Below are 18,398 nucleotides of genomic sequence, written 5' to 3'. Positions count from 1 at the left end.
GATTACATACATATACATTCCTTAGATCCTAAATGTTTATTAATGATGTATTACCTTCCAAGCCCTTGATAAAATGTACGTTAATTAAATCTTAGTCTCTGAGTTTGTCATGACTTGCCTCCTAAAAGTTGATTGTGTATTCTAATTTATTGATTAATGAAAGGGAAGAATCAATATAGGGAGATCTCAAATCATCAGGTACTAAAGCTATTGTTTTGTATTGCCTTAACTGAACTATTGATTAGCATGATTTTAGTTCAGCAAACTTTCTTTAGAAGATGTTTTCTAGCAGTTGTTATTCTCTATTTATATAATTTGGTGTTGAGAATCATATACATTAATCAAATTATTTATTTGTGAGTCGGTTATCCAATTCTTGATCCTCGTTGGATACCCGCATGTTAAATCTCTCATTTTCAACCCCTCAGTCCCAGTATACAAGATCCATCGGAGGATTAAGTGAGTGTTAGAAAGGTAATCATTTGATGAGAGCAGTGAAACAAAATTCATGGCCCAAACCAAATTCTACTGCAACAGGTCTGAGGTAACATTATGGGGATTCTAAATGTTGGGGTATCCTAAAATATTGGGTTACGGATTTGTTCCTACAATGTTTTTATTATTTGCTTTTTTTAACTGCAGAACTCAGTAGTTTTTAGGTCTCGCCTGTCGATGCGCATGCGCATCGAGCAAGGCGAGAGTATTGGCACTTATCCGCTCTTTATCCACACTGCAAGGAATCGTGGCGATTCCTTGCAGTGCACGAGAAATTTAAGCTCAATGCGCATGCGCATTGAGCTTAAATGCGCGTGCACATGCCCCCAGCCTTGCCTACTCTCTCTCACAGCCTCCCCCAGCTCCGCCCCCTCACTACTTGATTGCACGGCCGCTAGGCCGTGCCTCCCCTACTCTCCTCCCCCCTCCTCCCCTGCCTGCCGCTAGCCTTGCCTACTCTCTCTCACAGCCTCCCCCAGCTCCGCCCCCTCACTACTTGATTGCACGGCCGCTAGGCCGTGCCTCCCCTACTCTCCTCCCCCCTCCTCCTCTCCTCCCCTGCCTGCCTGCCGCTAGGCCGTGCCTCCCCTACTCTCCTCCCCCCTCCTCCTCCTACTCTCCTCCCCTGCCTGCCTGCCGTGTCGCACCTCTCCCCTCTCCGCCCCCTCCCCTGCCCGCCGTGTTACGGTGAAAGGCTTGTTAGTTTTGAAGTATTTAAGAAGCCGTTGCCAGAGGCGATTGTACGTTCATCAGCTGTGTGTTTTGAAAAGCGTTAGACCCGTGTGACTCGTGTCTTTTTCAAACTGTTTGAACCTGCATATGGTTAATCTCTGAATGAACAAACTCCCAGAAAGCTTTTTCCTTCTTTGTCTAACTGGGCCTGCTAAGGTTGTCAAAGATTTTGAATTGTTTTGCTAGGTGATTATAATTGTGATTGTATATGTATAGCGCCCCATACTCTTTGCGGGGCTCCGAAGCACATAGTTGGACTGGTGGCATGCTACACTGACGGGGGTGTGCTTAGTTGAAACTGGGTCGGGGATTGAGCTCCAACCCAAAGCCCAATCCGAAAAGCTTATTTTAGAGTTTGGCAGATGTTTGGACAAACGTGACCGATACCCCGTCCGCCTTGGGTGTCAAATCTGTCACGTTTCTGACTGCTAAACTCTAAATAAGGAAGCAGGAGACAGACCTCTTTCAGTGCTCAGCGTCTGAGATGTGTGCTGATCGAACTCTGAAGCAAGATTGCGAGGCCGATCCCGCCTATGAATCACGGATCGCTGCTTGCACAGTCATTTTGTGGTTACAAATAGGAACAGTGTCATTGAAAACATTGGTGTTTAAAGGGGATGCTTCAGCAGCAGTATTCGGGTCCCATGATGCAAATCAGTGTATATTTGCGGACGGCTCAGTAGCTGGTCATTATGCCTCTTCCATGTGTCAGCGCTGAGGCATTCTCTTCTTCTGCGTTTAAATGCCATATTGCTTTCAGGCTCAGCATGTTACCATCTGGCATGTGCAAGTGATTACATAATCCGATGAATCAACTCCAATCTGTTCTTTTCCGTTGATTTTTCAAATGTTCCCACCTTCCCCTGTCCGATTCTAGAGCTATGTATTTGTTCTTACTCTCTGGAAACGCAGAAAACCTCTACCGCGGGAGGGCTGGCTCTGGCGAGTTTTCATGCTGCATTTGCTGCCACAAGTGAATATGGCACGCGGCGTGGCTGGATGAAATATTGCTGAGCAGATGGCTGAAGGCTACGGTCTCATTCGCCCTTGGCTCAGCTCTGCACTGTGACCCAGATCGGCAGCGACTATAATTGATTTCTTAAGCTAAAGGCTGCAAATATAGCTGTGGAATTAGGCTCTTTGGAGGCATGCTCACCCTCAATGACCCTCACCCTCAACACCTCACCTACCCTCACCCTCACTCACCCTCAACCACTCACCCAACACCTCACTCTCACTCTCACTCACCATCAACATCTCACCCTCAACCCCTCACCCTCAACCCCTCACCCCCTCACCCTCAACCACTCACCCTCAACCACTCACCCTCAACCACTCACCCTCAACCACTCACCCTCAACCACTCACCCTCAACCACTCCCCCTCAACCCCTCCCCCTCACCCTCACTCATCCTCACCCTCACTCACCCTCATCCTCACTCCCCATCAACACCTCACCATCACTAACCCTCATCCTCACTCACCCTCAACCCCTCACCCTCACTCAATCACCCTCACTCACTCTCAACGCCTCCCCCTCAACTCCTCACCCACCCTCACTCACCCTCAACCCCTCACTCACCCTCAACACCTCACCCTCAACACCTCACCCACCCTCACCCTCACTCACCCTGACCATCACTCACCCTCAACTCCTCACTCACCCTCAACCCCTCACTCACCCTCAACCCCTGACTCACCATCACTCTCACTCATCCTCACTCACCCTCAACACCTCACCCTCACTGACACTCACTCACCCTCACTCACCCTCACCCTCACTCACCCTCAACGCCTCACCCTCAACTCCTCACTCACCCTCACTCTCACTCATCCTCACTCACCCTCAAAACCTCACACTCACTCACCCTCACTCACCCTCAACTCCTCACCCTCACTCACTCACCCTCAACACCTCACCCTCAACCCCTCACTCACACTCACTCTCACTCATCCTCACTCAACCACCCTCAACATCACTCACCCTCAACCCCTCACCCTCAACACCTCACCCTCAACACCTCACCCTCAAACCCTCACCCTCAATCCCTCACCCTCTACACCTCACCCTCACTCACTCACCCTCAACACCTCACCCTCAACGCCTCACTCACCCTCACTCGCACTCACCCTCACTCACCCTCACTCACCCTCAACCCCTCACTCATCCTCACTCATCCTCACTCACCCTCAACACCTCACCCTCACACTCAGCCACCCTCAAACCCTCACCCTAACTCACACTGACCCTCACTCACCCTCACCCTCACTCACCCTCACTCACCCTCAACGCCTCACTCACCCTCAACGCCTCACTCACCCTCAACACCTCACTCACCCTCACTCACCCTCACACACCCTCACCCTCACTCACCCTCAACCCCTCACCCAGTGCAATAGGTCTCGGAGCATTTGAGTTAGAGCTTTTAGAATTGTTTATGGCTTTTTTTATTTGTAATTCTTTACCATTGGCTACAGGGAACAAAAATGCTAAAGATTTACAAAAAAAACCATAAACAATTCTAAAAGCACTAACTCTAATGCTGCGAGACCTATTGCATTTCCAATGCTTGTTACCTTAAATGACTACTTTAAGGCTACTGCCTTTTTTTAAAACTATTTTCTTATCAAAAGTGCAAAATGCCACTAAAATGTACGTCTCTGTAAAGAAATCCATTTGTCTAACTCTCTAAATCAGATGAAGTGAAGTGGCAATCATAGCAGGGATTGCCTTATTTAGCCACACACTCATCCTCAAGCATTTATCCATGCACCCAAGCAGCACTCTACCCATAACTGTGCACACATCTGCCAATCAAATCTTCTACTTGCAATCATCTACCCAGACACAAATCCCTCGATCCTTCCCTTCAAGCATCCATCCACACTTCCACACCAGTCTTCCCACATATATGGATTCCTCATCCACCCATTGTCATGCATATACCCACCCACAGCACCCAGACATTGATCCATTCACGCCCAGCTGAAAGTATGTGCGTAACACTATTTGCGTTGTCTGTTTGTGCAGCCATGCCTATCACAGTCATTACAACAGAAAACATGAAATAAGCCAGACCTATTGGTTTTGTCAATCTTTGTTTTTCGTGTGATTTAACAGTATTTTATGAATTGACAGAACAGATTACTAATATGTGCAATAAACAAATCTTTCAGTAAACCAACTTATCTTCACCACAGAGGACAAGTTCAACTAGAAAAAATGGGAATTTCAGCACAGAATGGCATGTATTTATTATGTACCTCAAGCCATGGACATGTTTTCAATGCATTTGTAATAGTGTTTTTTTCTTTTATTAATAAACATGAATTATTAATAAACATGTTATTTATACCATACAGTGCATACGTCAAAAACTGTGCTTTTCGTTTGATTTTTTTAAATAGTGAATTTGTTTTTGTCGAAAATAACATTGTACCTTTTTGGAACTCGGGTAGTTTATGATTATGACGACAGCGCAGTACAAACAACTAACACCTCGGTGGCGAATGAGAAGAGCACACATTCATTGAACTGGTTCTAGCGTCAACGTATATATATATACATGTACTACATGTATGGTATAAAACAAAGCATACATCCAACTCAATTTAACAAAGAAAAGCATGTAAGACTTTGGGGAAAGGTCTAGAAAAAACATCATTTAAAAATTCCTCAGCTTTTTCAATGTAAACATTAGTGGCAGATGCACATAACCGTTCATCGGGTGTCTTCTTGCAATTTTACAAAAATGTTAGTTTTAACTCACTGAAAACAAACGGAAAATGATGTCCAAAAGAGAGTGCATTCCCTTCCGCATTGTGACCCCCTCCTCCCACCACCACTACCACCACATACCCCCCATCTTCAATACCACTGACCTGCCTTTCACAGAGCTCAGGAAAACATGGTATTGTTCTTGGAAACATTCCTAAACGTAAATACTGTCATACCATCTTGTGATGCATAGCTTCTAAAGGGGGGGGGGGGGGGGGGGGTGGGGGGGGGGGGGGGGGGGTAATACTGCGCGAAGTTTAATGAACCCAGATGGGGAGATGGTGGGAGGGGGGAGAAAAATACATATTCATTATTTTCCTTGGCAAATGTAACTAAAGCATGTGCACATATGAAGAACAGACAAAAGGCGTGACTGTAAAGTCACACAATACTCAAATCAGTACAAGCGAATCTTGCGTTCTCCGCCCATTAAAAGGACAAGTTTTCCAGGCCAGTGATACAAGAACAGTACCTGCAACCTGTGATACTGTTTGTGCGCTGAGATATTCACAAGAAAGATGAGAGAATTTAGCATGTAGTAGTACCCTCAACCCCACCTTTACGCTGCCCATAGTTTTGGCTGAACATATAATCATTCATGCAGAGCATTGTGGGATACCAGTCTGGGTTACCACTGCGGGCATCATGTGTAAACACTGACAACAAAAAGCAAAAAAAATAAAGGTGTGTGAAGGACAGAGCGTCACGTGCCTGTTAGTTTCAGCCACCATGCCTAGAGCTAGTACCTAAAGAAAGGTGATTTGGGGGATTTCTTTTTTTTATCTACTTTTCCAAATGTGCAGAGATGCACTGCATTAGCAGCTGAGCAGAGCTTGCCTGCCAATAATATCCTTAAGTGCTACCACCTCCGTCTTATGTCACACTGCTCCACCTATAACAGCGCTATCCAGAGGGAACTAGAAAAGTGCACAGTGCTCCACACAAACACAGGCCCTGGCGCACACTGGGCAGCTCCAAGGGGAATTTGCTTAAGCTTGACTCCATTCCAGGTTGAAAATCACGAGAGAGGTAAATAATTAATTGCATGTCAGAAGACAAACATGAATCCTTTTATTTCCCAAACGTTTTGCCTACTCTGTCATCTTGCACGGATTCTACCTTAGAATCGTATCAGTGTTGCGGAAAAGCATCCCTTAGAAAAGATGGCCGCATATGACACATAGTAGTGTCGGCAGGAGGCTAGACAAGATGTCCGTAGTACCTGGGGACTGACTAACAAACTTTTCTAAGGAGTGGCTATTCTTTCAACCTCTCATTTTCAAAGGACATCACTGTTGAGATTTGACAAATTCTCTTATTTTGCGCACAGTAGAACGGGTATGGTGGACAACCCATGACAAGAACACCATGATGGGGTAGTTGACAGAGGCACTGGAATGGGCCTTGTCCCAAGGCTAAACAAGTGCTTTGAAAAAAACCAGGAAAACAACAGGTGGCAACCTTCTTAAGCATTCTGGTGGTAGACAATGCAGTTTGGCAAATCACCTTAAGACCTGTATCTGAAAATTCTGTGCAAAGTTGGCAGCTTTTGAATACGTTTATATTTTTCTTTTTCAAGGGCGGGACCAAGGTAATCCAGGTATTTCAGTGGCATCTACTGTAGTTGCATGGTTAAGGTTTAAATACTTTTGTAAGATACACAGAGCAATACACATCCCTTTCTAGAGTTTGGGAAGGAGGAAAAGTGCATGATTGGATGAATGTGATAGTATCAGACCAAATAAAAGCTTCATTTGAGGTGCTGTATGCATGCCAACACCTCTGTATTACTACATCTAGCAGGTAGTTTAAAAAAAAAAAAACGACTGTCTTTTTTTTCTATGCAAATGTGCATCAAAACTAACATAAATGAACAGAGCGAGTTAGCAAACTAGCCCTCTCGCATACCAAACAGCTGGATGTGACTGTAAAGCAAAACAAGAGGAAAAAAAGACTACAGTTGAGACAGCTCTTTTACACTGTGGGCCACGGGCCGTCATATTTACAAGTGATTCTGCCATGCGTCACGGAGGTGTCCCTCAAAGTAAATTGAGACAACGGAAGGAGATGGGTGGGTTTCAGACCTCCTTTCTTCTTTTTCTTGTTGCACGCAAAAGTTCTGGGTAGATCACATTGTCTCTTTCCAGACGATCCAACAAAGTTTTTATCATACTAAAGCAAATCGGGAAGAGCAGCAGGGAATAAGTGTTCGTGTTGATCCGTCTCTGGTTCACAAGGGCAATTCACCCTTAGGGTAAAAACATAATAATACAAAAGCACCTGGTGAGTTTTGTCTTTTTTTGTAAAAAAAAAAAAAAAGAAATATACATTTGTTCATACACACACACATATATATAGATATGTATATTTATATATATGGCAGTTCATGAGCCAACTTTGAGTCCATTCTGGGCTTATTCTACAGAAGTGAATGGAATGTTTTTATGGAGGTTAGGGTTCTGGCTGTGCCGATTCCGGCTGCGTACAGAAGAAAACATCATGTTGCACCCAAGGACTTTGCATTTGTGCATTTCCCTAAGGTGGACAGTTTTGTAATGCACCCGCAGCGTGCCCTTGTTGCTGTAGAGTTTATGGCACATGTTACACATTATACCACCGTTGGCCATTGATAGGCTGTTGAACATGTGAGAATCGGGGGTTTCAGAACCCCCGTCGATGGCTGCGGTGTCAGCTTTGTTAGAGTACTCTGCCCCATCACTAGCCTCGTCAGTGTCATCCAGGAGGATGCCCTCATCACTCCCCGCATCCGATTCTCTTGACGAGTGGATGCTGCTACTTGACTGGATGCTGGAGGTGGTGCTCAAGTCAAGGACCACATAGTCTTCAGCCATGCCCCTGCTGAAGCCATTGATGTGGGAATCTTCAGTGCCTGCTGGGGAAGAGGTCTCATCTCGGAAGTCAAAGCCCATGTGGTGCTGCCCTCCATAGATCTTCATCAGGAATTCATCACGCAAGGAAGGCTGAGACGTGTCGATCCCCATATCATCCAGTTCTTTGGTCAAGAGCTTGCGGTGTAGGTTGATGTTGGCACTGTGTCTATGGTATAGAAGAGAGACAAAAAGAGAGGAGCAATAAATAACAACAACTTAATTATCAAGTAAACTTTCATATACAAATTATCGTTTACATATTATCTGCAAATTCTCATTTTAAGAGTAAAGATTTAGTAATGCTATTGTATGCAAATACATATACTTAATTGAACAATTCTACATAATTACACATGGTAAGCCCAAATCCCTTCCGTAAATCTATGGTTTTGAATGTTTGATCAAGCTATCAGTTTTAACTAGGAGGGGGATTTTGAATCTAAAACACTGCACAAGTCCTGTGTTGTAAGAACTGGACGAAGGCGGGTGGAAAATTCTAGAAATGAGAATGTAAAGATAAAAGGGATCCACCTTTCCGTACTCTGTTTTTAACTGTTTATTTATTGTTTAAATGTGAGCATCTTTGTGTTTTTTACATTTCATGGACCCGCAAAAAAGTCTTTCATTAGACATTTCAAATTAGTTCTTTAAAAAGTATGTCAATGAGAGAGGTCTTGTCAAAAATTCACCATTGTTTATCATGCGGAAGTCCTTCCTTTAGGTTTAAAAATGGGGATGGAAGAGTTTCCTAAGTGGGTGGGGGAAAGAAGCATGGGCCCATATTTCAGTTTATACTGTACAATTTGCTCCCATCTACTGGTCTATGACATTCCCTCAATCCTTCTACTGCTTTCTCTCCAGCAGCATTTGCAAATGTTCGTCTCTTCCCTCTCTCCTTTATTCTCTGCCTTTCCATCTTCATTCCCTGTGGGGATGTACAGTTTTGAATGTGCATGTTCATCCCTAAAATTTGGGTTGTTTCAGCCAGGAGGGTTTTCCGAAGCATCCCTGAACAGGGAGGTGGTGGTGTAAACCGCATGGCGCCAATAGAAGTGATAGGTGTTATTTCTCGTGACAAAGCAGAACTCTGAATATATTCAGATGTTCCCTGAAGGGGGCAAAGAGGGTCAAAATATCACAGCCTAGAATAATCTCTTTCATTGCGGATAGTGGCTTATATAAAAGGGCCATTCTTGCAGCTAGCTGGCCATTCCTCCGTGAGAGTGGCATTCAGAACCATTTGGACCCCCCCAGATAGCTTCCCACACAGCTAGACATGATTATGCTCTGCAGAGATATGGTAGCCCTAAATGGCCCTTCTTTGGCAATACCTGCTCTGAAAACATAGAGAGTGTTGGTTTGTCCAGGAAAACCAGGTAGAATTTAATGAAATAATTTAAGATGTTATGTTAGAATTTATTTAAAAAAAACATTTTTACAGAAACCTCAATCTCTATTAACTTCTTATGCAAACGTGACCAATTCATTCTATGATAAAATAAACAAACTCCTGCAAATAAATACTTTTCTACTTGACCAACACATTTTCGTCAATTACGTGCATTTATAAGTAAATTAAAGTTTGAAAATATTCGGAGGCATTTTGTCAAAAATGTGATACCATTTCTTTATAGTTGAAAAGGTGAAGAGAAAAAGCTATTCAAAACAGAATAATAAGCTCTACAATGTTTTTTAGGTTTAAAGTGTGTGCTCGTATATTTTATTTATGTAAAAGACTAGGTGTTGGACATGGGCGAAGGAAAGGCACACAATTGTGAGAGGCAAAGGTGGATTCCCCTATACTTAAGTTTATTCAGCAAGGTGGTTGGCTATAACCGATACTTATATGTATTTTTTTTTATGCAGATATAATAAAACTGCATTAAATAAAAATATGTTTTGGGGATATCGAAATGTATATTAAAAAGAGGTTGTAGTTAAAATACGAAGTTGTAGAGAAACCGTTATTGTAACAGACATTTTAGCAAGACAAGGTGTATGAAAATTATTTTAACACACAAAATAAGGAAGCAATAAAATGTTGCAGTCCCCTCTATTTTTGTCCTAAGCGCAGCATGGGCAGCTTCAAATGACCTGTTCAAGTTTTCAAAATGTCAAACACAAAATTTTTGGAAACAATCCGTTTTTTTTTGCTTGCACCAAACAAAGAGTGACAAGTTTCACTAGGGGAAAAAACCCATGTTGTTTTTTGGATTCTATACGGAGAGTCACGGATTTTATTTAACTAAATAGATACATAAAAGATTTGTTCCTCATAATGATGATCAAGTGCAAACACCAATATTTTTGGGGAAGTGAATGCTCTAGAAGCACTGCCTGTCTTCATGGTGCAAGGCAAGTACACATGTGCCTGAATTTATAGGACTAACAATGTGGTCGCATGTGGAGATGGCTGATTTAACAACCAGGATGGGTCAGCTCTAACACTTTTTAAAGAAATGTGCTCTTTGTGAAAATGATTTTAGTGTTCTTTGGCAGAAGCAAGCTGCAATTTGTTATTACATTTTCAAAGTGCATCTTTTTTCTTAGCGAAGGTCATGGGGGTGGGGGCGAAGGATCATTCCTGCATCCTTGCTTGCTGCGAGGAAGGGAAACTAACCCGTCCCCATGTGGGCACCAACTCAATCTCATGAAATGGATTTACTGGTTTTGGACTACATGCAAGGATAAACACCCCCAGAACACATACCATTTGGCAGCATTCACATCTGGACAGAAAGCCAAAACAAGGTGGAGTGTGATAAAGAGAAATGTGCGGCAGGTATGCAAAGCACTGTTTAGCTCAACTACACTAATACTCTTAATTGTTAGGATTAGCACTACACCATAGATTTGAGTCTTCTTCCATTAAAGTGATGGGATGTTAACCCCTTGCCTTTTAGGTCTCATGGAGCAAATTTGTCAGTAAATACAAATCCATAAAAATAAAATATCTTAACTTTGTCTTAAAAAACATACAAAAAGTTAATCCGAAGTAGATACTTTAAATAATCACAGAGAGAAAGGGACAACTAATATATTCAACACGTTCTTAGTTTCTCAGCATGCAGGAATGAAATTTTAACAACCTCAGGGGATAGTTATGTGGACAGCAGCTTTAACACACAATGTAAGTTGTACAGCCAGGAGGCATACATTGGCCTGAAGGGGCAAGAGTGGAAAAAAAGAGGGGCTATTCAAGGACAGGTGTCAATTGTGGCTTCCGCGTACCTCATGGCAATCTATTCTCTGTTCTAATGCTCACATACAAATCATGATTTTACACATAGTGTATTTCTGGTCAGGTATGGACGACCATGGTCAAATCTTGGTTTTGTCCAGTTATTACATCAATGGACATTAACCACATTAGTTACTTACAGCTCACTTTAAATCCTTTGAAAGGTCAATGGGAGAAATCACTTTGCCTCCTGCTGCTACCTAAAGCTCACCAGATCCCATCGGTTAGATCTACCTTGCCCAGGCAGGCCCTATTGCCACATAACCTCTTGTAAGAAGAGTACATTGAATCATCCCTGTACTCTACAACCAAAATTCAAAGAAGTTAAGAGGACCCCCTTGGCTTGCTGGCTCATTGGTGTGCAGCAGCATTACCTTGGTCCTTCAATTGGCTACTTCCATTGCAACTCATTGAAGTAGTGCCTTAGAACAAACACTAGAGTAATGATTTTGTTTGTGTCTGACGTGCAGTTAAAAGTGCCCGAAAGAAACAATGGTGCTCTCAGGTGGAGAGGCAAGGTCTAAGGCATTCTAAGAGAAAAGTAAAAATGGAGCAAAAATAAAGATGGATACCATGTAAAGCTACCGATAGGCACATAGGTTTCTGTAATACTGGAAAATGTGGGACCTAGTAGCACTCTTTCCCAAAAAAATGCGATGAAGGTTGAATTCAATTGTGTAGAGTTGGTGAGTGACAGGGGCACAGATAGGTAACTTGGGGTTATCTACTATTTAAGAAAGTGAGACATGGGATGGGCTAGGTGAAGTAACTAACCAATAATGATACATGGAAGAAATTAGAAATCCTAAATTGACTCTGGAAATGGTGATGGGTTTCGTGAAAAGTAAGGCCTTATTAATGAATGACTGCAGGCATATGGTTAGATAGCAAACAAGGGGGAGAAAACAATATCAAAAACATTTTAAGGGCTTTCATTGATTCCTTGTTTCTCTTGTCCTGAATGAACTAATGATTAACCCACGGATAAAGAGGCTGAGATCTATCTTCAACTAATTGAAAAAAGTGTGCATGGACATTTACTCCTATCATTGATTTCAATACAGATTGAATAGAATGAAGACAGAGGGAAGATTGAATAAACAAGGGCAACAAGACACTTAGAGCATGCAAGTCACAACAATTGAGAAGTGACGGTTTGCAAAAGCAGAAGGCAGTGATCATGTTATGTTATGGAGAGTTGTTCACTATCACTCGGGAGGGTGTCTTGGTGATGAGCAGGTGTGAGTCTAGTCACACCTAGAGCCTAGTGGTACTACTCGAAAAGCCAGGTCTTCAGCTTCTTGCGTAATTCATGGAGTGGAGAGGAGGCTCTTATGTTCAGAGGAGGGTCATTCCATGTCTTAGGAGCAAAGTAGGAGAAGGCTTGACTGCCAGATCTGGTTTTCCATATGTGTGGGATTTGTGCAAGTAGGAGTGTGGATGAGTGGAGGTATCTGGAAGGTTTGTGAATGCCAGTGCGGTTATTGAGGTATGCTGGGCCAGTGTTACGTAGTGCCATGAAAGTGTGGGTGAGGAGTTTGGATTTTGCTCATTTGTGAATGAGGCTTCAGTACAGCTCCTCCAGGTGTGGTGTGATGTGATGTGATGTGAGTGCGGTTTGAGAGGTTGAGAGTGATCCTGGCCACCAAGTTTTGAATGGTCTGCAGGCTTCTAGTGAGCCTTTGTTGATTCCGGCATAGAGGGTGTTCCAATAATCCAGCTTGCTTGTGACCAACACATATGATGGTTTTCTGGGTGGTGATTTAGAGCCATTTGGAAATCATCCTCAGCATCATCAAGGTACAGAAGCACGAGGCAGAAACAACATTGACTTGGGCGGTCATGTTGAGTTTTATCTTGATGATGAGCCCAAGGTTCTTGGTGGTGGTGGTAGGTGGCGGTCTTAGCTCTGTTGGCCACTAGGTGCAGTCCTGTAGTGATGTTCTTTTCCCGAAGATCACAATTTCAGTCTTGTCCGTGTCCAGCTTAAGACAGTTGGTCTTCATGCAATGGGCGATTTGAGTCATGCACGCATTGAACTTGATACGGATAGTTGGTGTTTTGTCTGTGAGGGAGACAATGAGTTGCAGGACCAACAGCATAAGGTGATGGTTAATGCTTGAAAGCAAAAAGTGGTTATGATAAGTTCACCTACTCTGTAGCATCTGGATCTCAGGAAGAATGAGGGGCTGGCTAGAACAGAGTACAGGGTTAAGATGAACATCAACATGGGGAGGCATTGGTGAAAGGGATAAGGGGAATGCCATGGTGAAGTGCCATAGGAGTCCCTTGGGCAAGAAATACATTTCAATCAAGACTAAACTGTAAGCACAGACAGAGTCAGGAGTCATTGATAGAGTCTTGCAACTAAAAGCATTCACCATTGGTAAACAATTATTCAGGAGTATGGCATAGAGGAGTGTTGAGCGTTTGTTCTGCACAGGCGGTGGCAGATTGAGTTGTAACAAAAAACAACTTTGTTCGTTTTGCACTGGACTCCACTGCCCCCTCATGCTTCTGTCATACCTCTAGTTCAGTCAGCACGGATACCATGACTAGTAGCAATAAAACAACCCAGGGTAATCTATGTGAGTGCATCCTGTCTATCCATTGCCATGGAAGGCAGCAATGCTATAGCGGAATCCTAACATTAACTAGAAATATTGCAGCCCACATGTTGATTGGGAAGCAAAATAAGACTAAATTTCAATGTAGAATTATCAACAATTGGTAATTAGAATCAGCATGAGGTCTCGAAATTATTTTCTTTGCAGGAGCAGAGCAGAAAGTGGGGGGTCTCTTTGATTTCATGGAAATAAATGATCTTAAACCTTCATGAACGTTTGTAAGCAATTTATGTTTCAAAATTAACTACGTGCCTTTGGCTTATAAGTGTGGTTACTCACATTCACTATCAAACGTCAAGTAGAAGTGTGAGTGCAGATTAAAAGGCCCAGCACGAAAGGCAAAGACCAAAATTAGAGTTCAACCACATCAACAAAGCAGATTCATGCTGCTTTGACCATAAAAGTTCAGACTACAAGAGCAAGCAAAGACTGAAAGACCAAGGGCCATCATTGACTCCAAATATGGAGTAGAGTGTCAAAGTCAAAAGCAGCTGCATGTTGCATACTATATAAGCACACAATGTTTGTCCTCAGTACCTCAGCTAGGGCACAGGTACACAAATCACACGATTTACCCGAGTGACTGTATCGTCAGGAGCTTTATGCTGTTGTAGGACTTTCATATGGCAGGGGGGAACTATAGTGGAATCAGTTCCTCAAACTGTTGCATATTGCGGTGGAAATCTCAAACTAGGGTTTCAGATGACAAACAAGCGTATAATATTCTGGATGCGCAATCTGGGGGTGGTGTGTTATGTGCACCATCAGGGAGTCTGTCAACGCTCCTGTGTTCTCTGTATGTTTTGCTGGCTTATTGTTTATGAGAAGCTGTGCATGAAGTGAGCACTCAGCTTACTTCATTCCTTCTTTTAAATAGGTATAGTTATGTCAGGCAGCTGCCATCAGAATTGGGTGAATGATGGTTCTGCAGTAGCTTGACATTTGATTTTTTGTGGACCTTCAGGAAACCGGGAAAAAGCATGGTGTTTGGAACCAGGCATGTATTAACTGGATAAGAGGGACTTGATGAACTGAGTCAAGGTTCAAGGTTTTGGGCATGTGGCAAGATTCCTGCATGACGGGTGGCCACGACAGCATTAACGTTCTGGGTTCCAAGTAATTAGAAAAGTAGATCCTGAGTAATAGTTTGGCTTTTGGTTGGTATTTCATCCCAGCATGGAGTGTAAGCCACCCCAACATATATGATATTGCGGCTCCATGGCTCTCTTTAATGTCATTTTACAAGGCAACCAAGGTAAACTAATTGTGTCCAAAGGGGTATTCTCTATTGATCATGAAAATCTGTGAGCAGAGTACCAATACGGTCAGTCAGTATTGAGGTCAGGCATTCCCATATTGAGGATGAATCCGGCAGTTCGACGGGTGATGGTAACTTACATACTACAAAGTTAAGTCAGATTTGAGAAGGAACGACTTTTCTTTAAAGGTGAAGGACCCTGTTAAATTGCTCCTTTGATTAAGCCTCTTTTCAAATATGTCCTTAAAGATGCTGCTGATCAATCACTCATGAAGCTGTATTTAGAGGCGTGGAAGGTGGCATACTCCTTGCTAGTGTATTGACAAGGAATAATTCACTCCACTTCTTTCAGCGCTGGAAATCGCAAGATGATATGCAGGTTCTATATTCTAGGCGGTGGCCCTTTGATGCAAAGCCATCCATGTTATGGCGTACACAGGTGATTCCATTTTGTAGGGCTGCTAAAATCAATCAATCAGATTTCTTACAAAGTGCAACAAATCACTCGTGAGGGTCTCAAGGCACTGAGTTGGGGAGAACAGGGAGGATCTGTAGTTGAGTCGACTACAGATTGCGGAAAGCTATGTGTGTAAATGTAAATGTGTTTGTATTTATATAGCACCTTCTACCCAGAGGTCTCGTAGCGCTGTATTCATACCGCTGTGGAACCCTTCCTGGCTTTCCTGTGAGATGTCCACTCCTGGGCACCCCCAAGGTGAAGCCAGGCATCCAAGCGCTGCTGGGGCCGTTGTGGAGATTAGGCAAGCTATTGCCCAGAGTCACAGAGTGGGACCCATGATTAGACTAGGCACTGAGGCGAGAATTATCAGGTCCGGGGAGATTGAGTTCAAGAGCCGCCGAGGCGGGAATTGAACCCTGGTCCCGGGCCAGACCTCTGCATCATGGTCTGCCGCTCTAACCATTGAGCTACGCTTCTCCACAGTGTGGTGATCTCTTGACTGGGACTTTCTCTTTTTATAATAAGAAGCGTCAAATCCAACACCCTGAAGCCTACGGGGAGCCGCTGTGACTGTCGATCAGTGCTGGGAATCTTCAACCTGTGGACTGGGCAGGCGTGTGCAGATGGGATCCTTGATGAAGTCACGGATTTCTAAGGTATCACCCTTTTGTTGGCGTAAACGCTTGGTTGTGCTTCCCTGCTCTTGTTTATCCCCAGTGCAGTTATTTTTTTTCGCCAGGCTTCTAGTCGTGATGCTCTGTGGGCACAGTCTTTCTTCAAAGAGTGACTGCAGCTGATGTTGTCTGATGATTGTCAGGGGGATCCCAACACATAAAATAATGCCCTGTTAAGCAATGGGCACCATTTGTAGACAAATTATTACAGTGTGGTCTGACTGTCACCCTTCAGGAAGTGAACCCTTTCTCTCCTTCACGCCTTACAACGGCCAGTCAGCGACCGCTCGCAGGGGTGAAGGCACTTGTAGTAAAATGTTATAGCTCTCAGTTCTGCCATCCAGCGCCTCACTTATTGTTTGAAATCGTTACCTCTCCTTGCACCACCTTTATTATATTGCTTTCAACACATAACATACTTACACATCACAAAAGATGTCTCCAGTCAGATTTCATTTTCTCATGGTTATGCGCATTCCCCTCTTTCAGAATCTTAACATATGTTTAGCCCTCTGGCCATTTTATTCAGTTCATTGAATTCATCCGAGTTTTCAGGAGAGCGCTTATCTTTTCTTTATGGTAGTAAACAAAAAAATGGCACAATACGTCTACACGTTATGATTTAACCCATGGTTGGGGGAAAGGGTGGCAAGTTGTTACTTGGTGAAAATGCGCGCTGAAGCACAGTTGTGTACGTGTAGCAAAAAGTGAACCAAAAGCAGGTGCCTCTCTGGCTCAGGCTGGGAAGCCCATAGTGAAGGATGTGGACTCCCAGGTGGTGCATGAGTAAACTGTAGCTTGGCAGACTCCCCATAAAGCACCATTGTAAGGCAAGGTTGCTAAGAAGGCCTGCTCGTACCACCGCTTTCTGTGATAAGATACGCTAATCTGAACGTATGTTCCATTAATCTCTCAAGAAATTAAATGAGAGTGAGGAGCCAACTCCCATTAGGCATAAATAACTGGAAAAACAAAAAGAACCTCCCAGTTGATGCTCTTTGGGCAAAGAAATTCTCAGAAAATATGCCTTTTACTACGAAAATGGATGCCTCTCAATCAAAAAACTGTAATATTTGTCAGTTTCTGTATGCCCCTGGTATACATAGGAAGGTTGTCTACTGCAACCCAGTCTCAGCCATCAAGTCCCAAAATCTCCAACATGCCCCAATTCCAAAGCGATGTGACGAATATTTCATGGCAGGAACTGAGCAGTTGATGCAGGCCGGCACACACAGGAGTTTAGGCTGTCCAAGGCAAACCGAATTTCTGAGAGTTGCTACCGTTCACTTTAGTATTTTATTCGGCAGCTTTATATTTAAATCTCAACACTGGCAAACCCTTATTCTTACAGCTCGAAAATTGCTATTTATGCACCTGTGATTTGTTTTATTGATTGCGTATGAAAAAATATTGGCATATTGTTTTATGGTTACTTTAGCTTGTTGGACTACACATAAATATAACCTCATTAATACTTAATTAAAATATAATCAATAGCAATACTTGGAAGTGCGGTCACAATCCACCCTTCTCTTCCTTGCCATCTGGGTGTCGGCTGGGATAGGAGTGGAATGGGGATTAGAAGAGGGAAAATGACTTGGTGTAAGCCACAATTGCTGGGTGGTTGGAGACCGGTCCAGAAGAAAGGTGTGCCCTCTGTCCAGCCTTCTTTAAGGTCTTTTGTGGTTCTCTCCCAACTACCGATGGGGTCTATCAGGACCAAATAGTCGACACCTTCTCATTTTCTGTGTTTTCTGTGTTCTGTTCACCTTGTTTATGGGCAGGTCATCTGTGATGGTCAGATTTTAGTCAACATCTATGGAAATGTTCGGTTGAGAACATCATCAAACAATCATTTTCAGGAATTTTTTAAAGAGCAAGTGGTTATTCCTCATGCCTCATGTCTGCAGAATTGTCTTGAGCTGTAGACTTTGGCCTTTCTAAATGTCTATTTGAGAGTGATATAGCCTGCTTTGGGCTCACTCGCAAGCACTATAGAATCAACAGCATACGAGACTGGCAGCCCAGCATACACCAGTGTCCCTGCAGGAGTTAGACCACAGGGAACAATTCCCAGGGCATATATTGAGAAAGTGGTTGCAGGTGGGGCCACCAACACTCATTTTTTGGAACCAGTACTTATTTTTCCTCATTGGACTTTCACCTTGAGCATGAGAGAAAAAAACACAAAAGGGAGAAAGAAAGATAGAAAAACGTTGACAAAGAAAGAAAGCCAGAATAA

At 43.3% G+C, this 18,398-nt stretch overlaps 1 protein-coding gene across 7 annotated transcripts in view; it reads right to left on the bottom strand.

The window, feature by feature from the left end:
• Positions 1-4,467: 4,467 nt before the first annotated feature.
• The window catches only part of BNC2 (basonuclin zinc finger protein 2), a 1,178,402-nt gene continuing 1,164,471 nt past the window's right edge, over positions 4,468-18,398 (bottom strand). For all 7 annotated transcript variants that reach the window (XM_086961473.1, XM_086961472.1, XM_086961470.1 and 4 more), the window contains one exon: positions 4,468-8,062. In XM_086961473.1, the coding sequence (XP_086817599.1) occupies positions 7,420-8,062 (643 nt within the window). In that variant the 3' untranslated portion in view covers positions 4,468-7,419. The remainder of the gene's footprint in view (positions 8,063-18,398) is intronic.

This window comes from Lissotriton vulgaris, chromosome 3_1 (assembly GCF_964263255.1).
Source record: "Lissotriton vulgaris chromosome 3_1, aLisVul1.2, whole genome shotgun sequence".
Lineage (NCBI taxonomy): Eukaryota > Metazoa > Chordata > Amphibia > Caudata > Salamandridae > Lissotriton > Lissotriton vulgaris.
The sequence above is the reverse complement of the archived record's forward strand: the minus strand, read 5'-3'. Positions and strand labels throughout refer to the sequence as shown.